Here is a 14,789-nt window from a genome sequence, read left to right as displayed (position 1 = left end):
ACTATTTTTAGTGTAAGCAGTTGGGTTGGCTATTTAGGTTAATTCTTCTTGTTAAATCGCATAACGGGTCTATTGAATGCGGGGATTAGAGAGTTATTGGGCCTGTGAAGTCGAGTGTTACTGCTCTGAAATATAAGTGAGATATAGTCATTTTTTATATTGAAAATGAAGTTTGGACAAAAATATTCCTAGCTAAAAATTTCTGTACTTTATGTGCAATTCAAATTCCAAGAAAAATTCATGGAATTTGATCTGTTATCAATTCAAACTGAAAATCCTTGATCAGTCCAAACTTAAGTCATTAGACAGAACACACTCTTATTTACTCAATTAATCATGAAAGGGAGGCAGGTTTGGGACATTATGTCTAAACAGGCGGCCCATCATTTGCTGATTTTTAAACCTCGGAGATTTCTCGATTATCAAAAAAGAGATTCAAAAGGGTATATGACTGAAATTTTAAAAAAAAAAGGTATATAATTAATCAAGCTAACTGTAGTAAAGGCCGGACATTACTATTAATACTCTAGCAAAAGCAAGGTCAACAGTCATGTCCAACAATACTAAAGAGTTGGTGTTGGCAAGGTAAAATAGAAGATGGAAATTACAAAACCATATACTTTTCGCCTTCCCTTGTTGACTTCCAGACTTCCAAGAGGGAGGGGTTGCGCTGATCTCTTTCCAGACCTTGAGCTCCGAGCATCGCCTAATGCATTGCAGGGCGGGGAACTTCTGGCCTAACTGGTGTCTTTGAAGGACTCACCCTACAACATTTGCAAAGTCGTTCACGTACTTAGATATATTGGATTACTTTTGATATACATTCGATTCAATAGACACTCCTATCTGATAAGCTAAAGAGCTCTACGATTACAAAATATTCTTGGGGCTCCAACATGCTTCAAACTCCAGCAATAATCTTTCTAAAATACCTAGCTTGTTGGTTTCTTCTACAAAAGATCCCATCACATTGTACTAATTATTGGAATAGAGATAGAGATTTAGTCGCATAGTCTACTCATATCTTTTTAAAATTAAACTAGTTACATGTTAGATTACAACTTAGGGGAGCTATCAATTAATAGTACCTTTTTCGATTCATATGATTGTTTTTAACTAACTGCGACCTAACCATAACCTCAAAAGCCAGTGACTGCCATATTATCAATACGACTGCAAACAGGGGACCAACAACTAGTAACATTCCCACATTTCAGCCAGTCCCAAAAATTATACCTGTCTGATTTAGATTCTAGCATCAAGCATGCAGTGCGACCTTTTAAACGTAAGCATTACATGTAGTTTTTATTTCAGACGACAGAGAGGTGGAAAGCAACAGACTGAAAGAATGATAATCCTTGCAGTTTGAGGGTAAGTAATTAAATGCATAATTGTGGTACCTTCTAGAAAACAACTACCAATAGTAGAAAGATGCAATAAGAAAAGAAAAAATGCATTTTTGAGGGAAAATGTTAGCGTAGACAAGCTGAAGCAACTTCTGAATAAGCTTACCTGATAGGTTGGGAGCCCAATGTCTCACCACAAAGATCCAATGCCAAAATTGCACTCTCGGCCTGCACATTTTTCAAGTATAAGTTTGTCTGCGGACATTGCTCCACAATTAAAGAGATTGCTTTAGTAAATTACAGTCCAGACTCATTTCCAGTTTATTCTTCTCCACTTCTATCTCAGTATACTAACAGAACAATTGAAAATAATGAGGTTTGTATTTTGTTTTTTGGAAGACTGATGATGTATTTTATTTTATTTTTTGTTTCCAAAAAACATATTGTTCCTCACACCAAACTTCCTCAAATACCAAAAACAAAAAAGAATTTGGTAAAACCTCTCTCAAACCAAACAGCAAAGAGCATCCTCTCCCCAAGTGTCCATTGAGTTGTTGAAAATTTTGGGTTAGAAGATCGCTAACCGAAACCTATCAGAAACATATATGGTTCAGTTAGATTTTTTGTAATTAAGGTTCTTGTTATTTCGGCTATAAAACTCCTCAAAATTTGACAAGTGAAACAGACAATGGGTCTACTATTAGCTTTTGCAAAATATTCTCAAACCCATTTCTCCTTTCCTCCCTCTCTGAATCCCTTCATCCCTTTCTTTCCCCAAGTTCACAACTTCATAGTCTATTGCAGCTGAGGACAAAGGGTTGGAGGAAGGTTAATGGTGGTGATGGCGAAGGGATATTCACATACTCTTATCTCTGCTCTCTTGAGATTGCCTTTCACTAAATATATGGAGAAGGTTCAATGATTTTGGATATGGCAGGAGGAATATAGGTTTGGACAGAGGCGGAGCCAATATTTGAGGATTATGGGTTCTGAACTTACCACCGAATGCATAGCTCGTCTTAGTTATTGGCTTCACAATTAAATATTTACACATATTAACGGATTTCCTAATACAAATATAGGGTCTAAGCAACAACTAGCAGAATTGTTCGAACCCGTACTGGTACTCTACCTTCGCCCCTGGGTTTGGTTTGAACCGATAGGTAAGGAAGGATAAGGTGTCCCATATCCTCCAAAGTCCAAAGCATCACATCTTGATATCATTTGCTGATTGGTAGCTTCAGCTAAAAGGCTAAAACCATTTGCAACACTCATGTTGGCTACCTCAGTTTGTTGCAGCCCTTTGCAGGCAAGATAAAAATATGAGCATTTTGGTTTTCGATATAACCAAACTTTTTTATTATATACCAAAAACTAAATGGAATAACAGAAATTTCAAAAAATCAAAATCGTAGCCAACCGAAAAACCGGACTTCCGTTTGGTCGGGTTTTCGGCTTTAACAGAAAATACAGCCACCCCTACAGTATACTCTCGCAGCATTAGAAAAACACAAACTACCTATTTCTCTCTAAGCAGGTCACACATGGGTATATTACCGCAAAAGGCAAGTGTGCAGGTAGGAATGGGTCATTGATGCTTAATGCTAGCATATACGTCATAAGTAAGAACGTACCATGACAAATTCAACGAAAGCTATACGGGTTGAGTGCACTTGATCCCCCAGAAGCCTCAAACGAGAAACCTGCAAAGGAAGAATATCATTCAATCTCACCTCTTAAGTCAAGATTCCCTATCATACCGCGAGCTTTTGAACATCATACTAACCTCACCACATCTTGCTTCAAAAAAGATTTTGACATCAGCTTGAGAAACCTGTTGAGCATATAGTATATCAATTCTACAATAAGAAAAAAATAATCCAACCAGCAACTAAGGTATGAGGCCGTGAGCCAAACAATAAACGACTAGTTTGTGCACAAGCTCCAAGAATATCCAATAGAAAGATGCAGTCAAGAAAAACATGACTATTTCAGAAGATTTGAAACATGAAACACTGTACCATCTTATCGATATTTGTGCAATAGACTGTCCTCGCGCACATTTCGCGCTCATCCTCTGACTGTATATAAAACAACACAATTGACAAGAAAGAAATTAGTTGACCTAGATTCCACAAGGCTGAGATAGAACCATAAACAAATTATTTTGGTAATATTTTCCACGTACTAGCACAGTGAAATGACAAAGATCTGCTTACCCTTGGAAGGAATGTAGGATTTACAGGTAGTATAGCAGTTTTTGATGGTAGGACCTTGAGTGGGGAGAAACCTAATATTGTCCCACAAAGACTAAGCGCAGCTCTTGCAGAATCTGTTCGGAGATGATTCCATATGACATTGTTAGTTTCGAATGTTCAGCAATCTTAAGAACTTCAAGTCAAAATGTACTACTTACATTCATCAGCGAACTCCACAAAAGCAAAGCGAAGACGGGAGTGGGGATCACCGCAAACTCGACAGTCAACGACCTGCTAATAAGCACAACCAAGATGGAAACAAATACTGTTACACTCTTTAATAGAGTAACACATCAAGTTTTCTCTGAAAGTAGTTAATGAAGTCAGTCTACTTCTGGAAACATTCTAATTAAGTCATCACACACGGCACAGAACTTAGCAGATTAAGATGACAAACAGGAACATAAACAATTAAACATCATGATCATTTCATGCAACCTTTACCCACACTTTACAGCCCAACACAAACATATTAAATATATGCCCTTCCACACCTATCAAACTTCTGACAGATTTTCAGCCCAAATTGTGAATTGTTGAAATAAGTGCAGGGAAATGTCAATTCTCAGTAAAGGCACCTTGAAAGGATGAAGCATGACGTTTAGAGCCAACTGGGTGAAGCATTTTTAAGGAAAAAATGCTACGCCCACTAGAAATCAAGTATCATACAGAGGGGCGGAGCTAGCCTTTAACTAGCGGGTTCGGCACAACCCGGTAGATTTAGCTCAGACCCTGTATTTGTATTAAAAAATTCACATATGTATAAATAATTCATCCAGAACCCAAAAAGCTATCTTTTCTAGAATCTAGAACCCATAAACTAAAAATCTTAGCTCCGCTTCTAATCATACAGGTCCCACATCATAGACCAAGCTACCGACAGACTCTTGTGTCTGCTTATGGAAGTTAGGAGACAACAAGAACCTACAACCAGAGTTTCCTCTATCGGAACAATAGGGGGCTTATTTGAAAGGTCTAAGTCTTGGCATATATAAATCCATGTACTAAACACTGATAAGCATGAGGAATGAGGGCAAGTGACGCATACTTCTTATTTGCGTGCAAGTTGCCAGTCTCTCCGTCCCAATTTATATGGCGGTGTTTGACTTTGCATGGAGTTTAAGAAAGAAAGGAAGACTTTTGAAACTTGTGGTCTAAAACAAACCACACAAATATGAGACTGTAAAACAATTCATTAAGGGCAAAATAGGAATTATAAGTATAAATTATTTCTAAATAAAGAAAGATGACATTCTTCTTGGGACCGACTAAAAAGGAAAGAGTGCCGCATAAACTAGGGCGGAGGGGGTATTTGCTAAATGGAGACTGTATATTTGCCGGAGAATGAGGGACATATTTTTTTCGGTGAAATACAAAAATACCTAAAACTAATAAGGGGGTGGGAGCAGTTAGAGTAGTTATTTACAACAGTCATGTATGTAGTCCAAGCTAGCACGAACTAGTGCATCTTTATCCCAAATGAACGGAAAAGGAAGGGAATTACTTGTTTCTTGGTTTCTTAAGTTATTAAAAGAAGCATACACACAAGAACTCAAATATCTAAAATGATGATTCAGACCAATGTTCAGAAGGGCATAGTGACTTACTTGTCCATAGGCACTAAATAGCGCAGCAAGCTGCTCCTCCGTGACCTATATTTGATAAGGTACAAGGCAAACATAAATTTTAATACAAAAAATCATACAAAATCCAATAGCCATCCATCCTTACATACATTAATATCAATGTCAGAAACATAGACTGTTCGCCTAATGCTATCTTCTCTTTGAGCTCTAAAAGATCTACTGTTCATTCTTCTTCTGCCCTGGTTAAAGTTGTTCCCCCTCTGTAAAAAAAGAAAGTGAAAGACAAGATCACATATTAAGTTACACGAAGCTGTAGTAAGTTGAAAAAAGTCAAGGAGGTATAATATATAACCGGTTCTCCACTAGTAGCACCGTCGCCACTGGGCTATTATGCACTTTCTCATTTAAGAGGTAAGCAAAATTAAAATGATCGGACCAAACATTTATTCCGCGTATATGAAATGACAAATTAACCGCTAATGTCTCTTCCACATAGGGAAAGAGTTCTGTTTAGCATCACTAAACGACCAACATAATGAAATGCAACAACTAGCACGCGCACGGCGCATGGCGCACGTGCACGTTCAGATTGAAATGACAAATTCCACGTCGTTCAATGCAATGATCCGGCGGTACTCATCCATTTAAACCAGCTAAGGACCAGCAATTAAACTGACAAACCAAAGTAATTGAATCCCGTTCAATTAACTTAATATCAATTTTCTTTTTTTAACAAATGGAATGTCCAAAATGACCTATTAATAGACCAACAATCATCAATTCATTCTTGACAGTTTTAAACCTTTACACGTTCCACGTTTCCCTTATAGTTGTGAAACCCCGGCTTCTACATTCTGTTCAATTAGCAGCCCTTGATAAATGAAAAAATGCCAAAAAGCATAAGGATCATCGCAATAACTTAATCTGGAAACTGATTATTTAACGCTCACAGAATCAATTGTTCCCCAAAATATATGAAATATCCCAAAAAAAAAAGAAAAAAAAAAAAAGCTTACCAAGTAAATGTGGAGATTTCTCAAACAAGTATAAAAATAGCAGTTAAGCTAAATCTCCTTCAATTCCAACTATTACGCCCACACATTAATGTGTACACACAGAGATAAATCTTAAAAGATAAAATCTTTACTAGAAACCTATGTTGCGCAGACTCTCCAAATATGATGCTGCACCCATATCGGATCCTCCAAAAATGCACTACTTTTGAAGGATTCGACACACACCCGGCCACATTTTCAGAGAATCCGCGCAATATAGCTAGAAACCACAGATTATGACAAAAATCGACATGGATCAAAAAAAGAAGTTAAAACAGACTAAACCAGTATGGCAATTCCAATTTTGCTAAGTGAAATGCTCCAACTAATAATTGCTCAGTCATGAATAGGACTTTAAAAGTTAAAACAGACCAAAACAATAAAATTAATCAATGAAAAATAACAAGAATTAGAAAAATTAAAGATATACCCTTTGGTTATTTCTGAAACCATCACCTCCCAGAGACTTGTGAGCTGTAACAAAATTATTGAAAAACATCTGATCACGATTATTATATGAAGAAGGAACAAATTCCTTAGCCTGTGGATTCAACTTGAGTTTATTCAACATATGAACAATATTCTGCATTTCATATTCTGATTTTGAATTTGTGATTAAATCAGAGTCCTTAATCACTGCTATCTCATCAGACCCTTGTGTACCAGTAGCCATTGAAACAAAACCCAAAAAACAAAACTCAAAACTTTAACAAGAAAAACGAACAAAAATTAAGAATTCTTGATTTTTCTGCAAAAATCTAATCTTTATGTGATTCAATATAGGGAATTTGTTATTTTAGAGCAAAATGCGTGTTATTGAAACAGACCCATTTGGGGAAAATAAATGTGAGAAATAGAAGAAAAGTTGGGTGATGAATGAGAAATTGAAGAGAAGAGAATAAGCTTAAAATGGGTTTTGGTGGCGTGGTTTATTAGAAAAACAACAAGTGGCTTTGGGCTTTGGCCTTTTGCGACTCTTTATTTTGTTTTGTTTTCTGTGTTTGGAAAAGAGGAGAACAGTGCGTGCGTTTTTAGTCGCGTATTGTGTTACGCATACCGAGGTATATTGTGTTTATCTAAAAGTTTGTTTGATTTTTAAATACAATATTTATTTAGATTGTTATTTAAATTTTATTATATTATATTATTAAAATCGTTGTTATGTAACGATGAAAAGTGTCATTTTGTGGAACGATCGATTTGGTGTGGTCGCATCGTTATCTTATTTTTTTGTCTCATCTCGCCCTTCCTTATTATTAAATAATTTTATTTTATTTTTTATCCTACCTTTTTTATAATAATTTTACCTAGTACCTTACTTTTTCTTCATAATATTGTAAGTTTATTTTTCAAATTATTAGTGCATGATATCATGAAACGACGGCAAACAATACAATCTATTCAAATATTATATATATATATATATATATATATATATATATATATATATATATATATATATATATATATATATATATTAAAATAATAACAATACAATACAATACACTATTATATGATACATTATGAATTGATACATAACAACCATCCAAACAAGCTGTAAAATTGATATACGAGAAGGGGATTCGTGGAGCACGATAAAGTTATGTTCATTTGACCTATGAGTCACGCGTTCGAGCTGTGGAAGCAGAAGCGAAGCTACACTCTTGTAAAAAAATTACATTGTATATAGAGGTAAAATATTAGGTTTTAAAGATATATAATATTAACATATATTGAATACCATTTGTCGGAGAATTTTTTTATTTCTTTCAAGTTTTAACAACCTTGGAGAAAATTCTTGTTCACTAATGTTTGTATTAGTGTAGATGTCGATCATTCCCCGTTCCGTGCGTGACTGCGAAATACTTTGTGTACTGGGATACCCTTAAAACTGATATATGCATCAAATTCATAAGTACATAGACATGTATTTTAACTTAAACTTTATTGCTCAATTATAATTAATATTTAATGTATATTTCTATTTATAATTATCATTTTATCATGAAAAATAACATAATGCGTGATTTTACAAATAAAGATCCAGCAACAAAAGTCATTCTCATTTTACGCAATAGAAGTTAATGTTATGAAGGTGGGTGTAAGTTGAAGGCAATTAAGAAAAAGGATGGAATAGGTTTGGCAATAGATAGAAGATGGGACGGGTTCAAGATTTAAGTTTGATGGTTTTAATTTTAAAATTAGCACTTAACTTATTGTATCTTTAAAATTATTTGTTTAAAACTTAATATTAAATATTATATATATATATATATATATATATATATATATATATATATATATATATATATATATATATATATATATATATATTATACTTAATCAATGTATATATTTTGTATATATTACTTACCGCCAGTAATTAATTTCGGTCGATCGGGTAAAAAATAAAAAAAAACATATCTTGCAGAAGTAAGAAATTATGCAAGATATACATGCATACATACTCCTTTGCTGAACCAAACAAAAAGTCTAAATTAAGACCACTTAATTTTGTTCTTAATTATTGACACCCTATGGGGCATAGAGTTGGTTAAAATTTAAAATCCGTTTAACTTACAACTCTTTTGGTTATAAAGTTGGTCAGGATGACAGCGATAGCCATTTATTTTACAACTCAAATAAATGGTTTTAAAATAGTTACGCAAGTAAAGGATGCAAACTATAATTGGTAAACTCAACCCAAAAAAACTAACTCGAGATATAAGAATTCCTAAAATCATGTAAGGTTCAATTTCTCTTCGCACAACCGATGTGGGACTCAACAATGGAAAGGAGAGTTAGACATTTAGGCACATTTCGGGGTGGCAATGAATTAGTTGTTTTTGGTCCAAGTACGACGCAAATTTAGAGGGACTTTTAACACTAAAAAGGCAATCCGGTGCACGAAGCATCCCGTGTTCATGCAGGGTCCGGGAAAGGACCGTACCTTAGAGGTGCGATGTAGGCAGCATCAATGGCTGATTCCACGACTCGATGGGCTTTTACCACTATATGACAAAAAAGATAGATTGCTACTGGCAGTACTGATCAGAGCATTTTCAAAAGAAGTTCTGCTATATGATGATATATGAAAGAAATAATGTACAATGGAGGCATCTTAGGCCAGTTATCAGAAATATGGAGTATCAGTTTACCATTACAGGGAATAAATAGCTTAACATCATCAAAATATATATGTAAACTCATTACACAGAAATGAGTGTTCCAGTGAAAGATAAGTAAGCTATTGAAAACATGCGAAACAATTTGACACCCAAGGGTTTATTTTTTATAACCTTGGCGCGGGAAGAGCAGCTTGTGGAGCATCCCAATCAGCCACAATGTGGTTACGAGTGATTTCCTTCAGTGAACGGCAGCCACTTAATGCCATAGTTAGCTCAAACTCATCGCGCATCATCTGCAATACTTTTCTGATTCCAGCTTCTCCTTCAGCAGCCAACGAGAAAACAACTGGTCGCCCAATCTGAAGAGGACAAACATGTGAAGTATAAGAAGAAACTGTAGGAATACTATGTCATTGGCATCAATCTTAGTGTAAACAAAAGTATATATGCTAGTAATGGAACAATTCTAGTATGTGAACTAGTGTCCTGTCTCCCCTTCTCCAAAACAATGGCCTAATATATATGGCCCTCTTGCAAGATTGTCACTAGTAGAAGTGTACATCTACTGAAAATGCTTAACTAAAGCGTCACAACCCAAGCCCATGACACGTATTGTTTGCTTTGGCCCAACAGACCTCACGGATTTTTCTTGTGGGCTATGACATCATCAAACTTATGTTGTGTCTTATAAAATTCTTCATTTTCCTCTCTTATTCCGATGTTGGGTTCGCCTAATGTGACATGTGCACCCTTTCTTCAGAACCTTGTCAGCATCGAAGCCAGTCAGTCCTGCTTGACACACCCTCGTTGGCCCGCTCTCCTTTATGGGGCGTCACATAAAATTCCCGTGGGTATGTCACTGTTGACGGTATGTCATAATCTTGCACCACAATGGTACAGTTTATTATCATCCCAAAGATAAGGAGCTTCACACTCTTTTAGAATGGTCCTAAAGATGGAAGTTTTTAAGTTTAAAGGGATAACTATGTGTGGCAGTGATTGATGACCAATAAAAATTTTAAGTTATATGTTGTACTTACAAACACCCCTGATGCACCAAGTGCCAAAGCTTTAAAGACATCTGTTCCACGCCGGACACCTCCATCCAGGAACACGGGGATTCGGCCTTGTGCAGCTTTCACAACCTAAATATTCACATGAAAACCGATGCGTGTAAAGAAGAGTATACAAGCTTTCAAACCAATACAAATTCCAGAGGACAGACAGAGAAACCAAAACAACAAAACAATAAACAGTAAGCTAGAGACAACTTGGATACCTCTTCAAGAGCCATGATAGTGGCGGGGACATAGTCGAGTTGGCGAGCACCATGGTTCGACACAATAATACCAGCTGCTCCAGCCTGAACTGCAATCCTAGCTGCAGGTCCAAGGTTAAAAAAAGTGTTTCACCAATAATGCACGAGTATTGAATTGAATAATAGATGATAAATTATTAACAATGTTATGATATTACCATCCTCAGCAGTAAGTACACCCTTTACTAGGATTGGCAATGAAGTAATTGTCTGGAGCCATTGTACATCCTGTCCATATTCAGAGAGAATTTTTTATATCTGATACTACAAAAGAGTAATATGGTATATGTAGGTTTAGATGTTAAGGATGTTACTGTACCTTCCAACTCAAAGAGCGATCAATTTGACCAGCGACATATGAAGCTAATCCAGAGTCATTAGCCTGCAACCAGAAGTTTGTTAAGATGACAGATGAAAAGCTTAGAAAATTGCTTACAACAATGGATTAAAATGAACTCCACTTTCCACTCACTTCGTCCATCTTGCCAAGGTCCAATCCTTCAAAGTTTTTCAAAGTCAAAAATGGTGGCAAAGTAAATCTGCACACCGGTGGACAGAGTATTAGCTCATGCAGTTTAGATCCTCTAGCTGACAAGATAGGTATTACAATTACACAATCGGAATATGCACCTGTTCTTAATATCAGCTTCTCGGCGTCCCAACCTTGGCGTATCAACTGTAAGAGCTATAGCCTTGAAACCTGCCCTTTCAGCTCTTCTCACTAGCTGAGCAACAACATTTCTGTCCTTATAGACCTGAATATTTGGCACATTATATATACATTTGGGGAGGTAATGCGTCTATAACTATGATATACTTATAACTGCAAGTTCATGCTTACATAGAGCTGGAAAAAACGGATGCCAGGTCCTGTTGAAGCAACCTCCTCGACACTAGAAGTTGCCCAAGATGACAATGTCTGTGACACAAATTTGTGATCATCAACAAAGTGAATTAACAATACGACAAGTTAGAGTAACTTTCTTTTTTTCTTCTTCCACTGAACAAGTTAATTATTGTTCTAATGCTTAATTACTCTCCCTCCTCTGGTATGGTAACAACAGAAGTTTTTTAATAGAAGCAAATACTTTAATGAATCCAATCTATTCAACTTCATAATCGATTGTTGTTAGTATAAAATCCTACTTGATAGACCACAACAGACTAACCATAATTGTTCCTGCTGCTGATGCTGCTCTTGCTGTAGCATACTCGCCTACATATAAACAACCAAGAGCATCAGATATAAAAACTTTAGTAGTTCTTTTTTCAAGATTTAGAATCACGTAAGATTAAAGCCTTAAAAAAGATTTTGAATATTATGCTAATGGTATTATCCATGCTCATAAACATAGACAAAATGATTAAACCAAACATGATCCGCAATTTTTCTCAAGCCGATAGACTGCACAGCCATTCAAAAATATACAGCATTCTAAATGCAATAACATACATATCAAATATCTGATTCCTATTTGCAGTCTTACATGAAATAGCACATTAGTTTAGTCACTAGACATTCTAAATTCATTGAGCTTATGTATGTTACCATGAAAAACTTCCAAACTTTTGCTCGAAAGAACTCAAATCGCAACATTACTTAAGGATTAGATACAATATAAAGAGACTTGTCGGAGTCAAGGTATACCTTCAGGATGAGCCATTTTCTGCATGGCTGTGGGTGCAATCATGATAGGCATCGAAATCTTGAAGCCGAGCACTGTTGTGCTTAAGTCAATCTTGCTAACATCAATAAGAATACGGGGCCTAAACCTGCATAAACAGAGAAAGAATAGCTCGTGAATAAACAGATATGTCGAAAAAGGACGATAGCCAAAACTCATCCTAAATGATCTCTTGGGGTTAATACGTTGAACGTTATCCACTATATAAGTAAAATCGCAAAACTATTTTGTCACGCTAAAGTAATTGAACTTTATCCATTATATCAGTAAAGTCACTAAACTTTACCTAGTATAAAATTCAGTTAGTTTGTGATTTTATTATTATGGTGGCGGAGCTAGGATTTTCACTGAGGGGGGTCAAAATATAAAGAAGTATATCCACGAAGAAGCCAAGCCGTGTCAATATGTAGTATATATACATAAGAAAAAATTTATCTAGCTACACAGTGTAATTTTTCGACGAAGGGGTGTCGACACCCCTTGAATACATGTGACTCCGCCACTGATGGTGGGTAAAGTTCACCGACTTTAATGTGACAAAAAATTACTAACTTATTAACTTTACTATTATAGTGGACAAAGTTCTGAAATTAGTTATGATATCTTGTTTAGCCAATTTAGGTCACAGATGGCTAAAAGCAGCTTACAAAATTCTTGAAAAGGCATTTCTGTTCTCAGCCAAAGTCCATTGGTCTTCTGCTCCAGATGCATAGTAGTCAAACACCATTTTTGGTAACTTTTGCTTGGCGATTTCTTCGTACTCCATGACATTGGTAATCTCCCCCATCTTATACTTGTTTTATGCTCCCCTTCCAATAATCTTGAGGTAAAACAGAACATGACATTAATCAGATCCCAGATATGAATTATTTCAAGAAATATAATCTGTCTTTCAAGTGTCAACTCAACAAACACATTAATAGGCTTTACTGTTCCATAAACTCTAAATGATATCTAGTAGGAAATTGAATAAGAGAAAATAACATACCACTTGAATAAGAGAAAACAAGAATAAAGATAAATGATATCTAGTAGGAAATTGGGTTTGTGAGGTACTTTCTATCTATCTTGAACAAAAAGATCAAGGTACTGAACCATAGGTGGATGTATGGAACCTACTTTACTAGCTCAACTAACAATATTTTCGAAGCACAACATAAATATATTACATGTGAAAAGCTACTAAATTTCACCAAATATTAAATTCAATCATATGAACTTTAAGAGATTGAACTCGTCAAGTTTAAATTCTAAATATCTGTATTGAATTTCTTATTCTTTTGCTGACCAACAAGTTTTAAATATGCATGCCCCACTGAGGGGAGTAACAGAATAACGGTAAAGTTATCTCCATGTAACCTATAAGTCACGAGTTCAAGCCGAGGAATCAGTGATGCTTGCATCAGGCATGCGGCCTATATCACACCCCTTATGGTGCGGCTCTTCCCAGACCCTGCGTAAACGTAAAATGCTTCGTGCACCAGATTGCCCTACGCTGAACCAACAAGTTTCAAACATGCATGCAGTATATATAACTCAGAGCTACAAGCTAGTAACAGAGCAGCCCGATGTACTAAGCTCCCGTTATGCGTGAGTCGGGGAAAGAAAAAGTTTGAAAGATAGTAGAAGCAGACCTTGGACTCCAAAGCAATGGAGAAGAGTGATACTAGCTGAGGGAATAGTTGATAAAAGATGGAGAAAAAACCAAGAATAGACTGAAAAAGTTGATGGGAAGAAACCAGTTAAATAAGAATTAGGAAGAAGACAAAGAGAGTGGGCGATAAAAGAAGATAAGAGTTCACAAATTGAGGATGAGTATTTGGATGTGAGCATTTAAAACCACATTTTAAACCACATCCGATTAGAAAATAGATGAGTGGCTCTCTAGCACTTGCCTCTTTTTGTGTTTTCAACAGTTTATCATCTCTTCAATAATTTTCCAAAATGTTAGATCTTTAATCTAATTAAGACATCTTTGAACTTTGAATATTTGTAGTTTATAGTGATACTCTTTGGCTTTTTGTCATAAAATTCTATGCCACGTAATTTGCATACTAGTAGGATTAATATTAGTCTTGTACTTGCTTACTCATAGATTTTTATTACTAACTGTTACGTTACTCCTTCGCTTTCCTTGCTTTTTTCGCTTTCTTATTATTTTGTTGTTGTTAGTGTCTATTGTTTTTTATTTGTCTTTGAGCCGAAGATCTATCGGAAATAACTATTCTACCTTCTTAAGATATGGGCAAGATTTACGTACCTATACTACCCTTTTCAGACCGAGTGATATAATTACATTGGGTATTAGTACTTCAGTGATAAGAAAAAAGTTGGTGTTAACAAGTGAGGATTAAGAGTCGCTTATTCTAGTTAAAGAAGACTGCTGAAAGGTTATTAAGCATGTGATTTAGTC

General features: G+C 35.6%; 2 protein-coding genes across 5 annotated transcripts; both read right to left on the bottom strand.

The window, feature by feature from the left end:
• Positions 1-494: 494 nt before the first annotated feature.
• LOC104111143 (polyadenylate-binding protein-interacting protein 8-like) lies at positions 495-7,194 on the bottom strand. 2 transcript variants are annotated; one of them, XM_009620763.4, is made up of 10 exons: positions 6,676-7,194; positions 5,340-5,450; positions 5,212-5,256; positions 3,763-3,835; positions 3,566-3,678; positions 3,368-3,427; positions 3,133-3,180; positions 2,981-3,049; positions 1,513-1,574; positions 495-764 (listed from the first exon to the last, which is right to left on the bottom strand). In XM_009620763.4, exons 1-10 carry the CDS (start codon positions 6,916-6,918, stop codon positions 707-709), a joined length of 882 nt encoding a protein of 293 aa, XP_009619058.1. In that variant the 5' UTR covers positions 6,919-7,194; the 3' UTR covers positions 495-706. The 2 variants fall into 2 exon arrangements, with proteins under 2 accessions (XP_009619058.1, XP_009619057.1); XM_009620762.4 differs by having other exon boundaries at positions 3,763-3,838; positions 6,676-7,064.
• A 2,110-nt stretch (positions 7,195-9,304) lies between these two features.
• Positions 9,305-14,148, bottom strand: LOC104111142 (glycolate oxidase). Of its 3 annotated transcripts, none has more exons than XM_009620760.4 (12): positions 14,011-14,148; positions 13,024-13,196; positions 12,340-12,464; positions 11,861-11,907; positions 11,533-11,610; positions 11,322-11,446; positions 11,164-11,230; positions 11,011-11,073; positions 10,850-10,919; positions 10,653-10,753; positions 10,414-10,518; positions 9,305-9,732 (listed from the first exon to the last, which is right to left on the bottom strand). In XM_009620760.4, exons 2-12 carry the CDS (start codon positions 13,161-13,163, stop codon positions 9,538-9,540), a joined length of 1,116 nt encoding a protein of 371 aa, XP_009619055.1. In that variant the 5' UTR covers positions 13,164-13,196; positions 14,011-14,148; the 3' UTR covers positions 9,305-9,537. The 3 variants fall into 3 exon arrangements, with proteins under 3 accessions (XP_009619055.1, XP_070038062.1, XP_070038061.1); XM_070181961.1 differs by lacking the exon at positions 14,011-14,148 and adding an exon at positions 13,736-13,915 and having other exon boundaries at positions 13,020-13,196; XM_070181960.1 differs by lacking the exon at positions 14,011-14,148 and adding an exon at positions 13,736-13,871.
• Positions 14,149-14,789: the final 641 nt, after the last annotated feature.

Source organism: Nicotiana tomentosiformis, chromosome 8 (assembly GCF_000390325.3).
Source record: "Nicotiana tomentosiformis chromosome 8, ASM39032v3, whole genome shotgun sequence".
Lineage (NCBI taxonomy): Eukaryota > Viridiplantae > Streptophyta > Magnoliopsida > Solanales > Solanaceae > Nicotiana > Nicotiana tomentosiformis.
The sequence above is the reverse complement of the archived record's forward strand: the minus strand, read 5'-3'. Positions and strand labels throughout refer to the sequence as shown.

Excerpts from the sequence above, each read along its gene's own strand:
- LOC104111143 (XM_009620762.4), bottom strand. The coding sequence starts at position 6,918 with ATGGCTACTGGTACACAAGGGTCTGATGAGATAGCAGTGATTAAGGAC. Across the intron at positions 5,257-5,339 it reads TTTCTGACATTGATATTAAT|GTCACGGAGGAGCAGCTTGC; the intron begins GTATGTAAGGAT and ends TATCAAATATAG. Across the intron at positions 3,839-5,211 it reads TATTTAGTGCCTATGGACAA|CAGGTCGTTGACTGTCGAGT; the intron begins GTAAGTCACTAT and ends TGTGCTTATTAG.
- LOC104111142 (XM_070181961.1), bottom strand. The coding sequence starts at position 13,779 with ATGCAAGCATCACTGATTCCTCGGCTTGAACTCGTGACTTATAG. Across the intron at positions 11,447-11,532 it reads TCCGTTTTTTCCAGCTCTAT|GTCTATAAGGACAGAAATGT; the intron begins GTAAGCATGAAC and ends CCAAATATTCAG. Across the intron at positions 11,074-11,163 it reads ACCTTGGCAAGATGGACGAA|GCTAATGACTCTGGATTAGC; the intron begins GTGAGTGGAAAG and ends TTCTGGTTGCAG.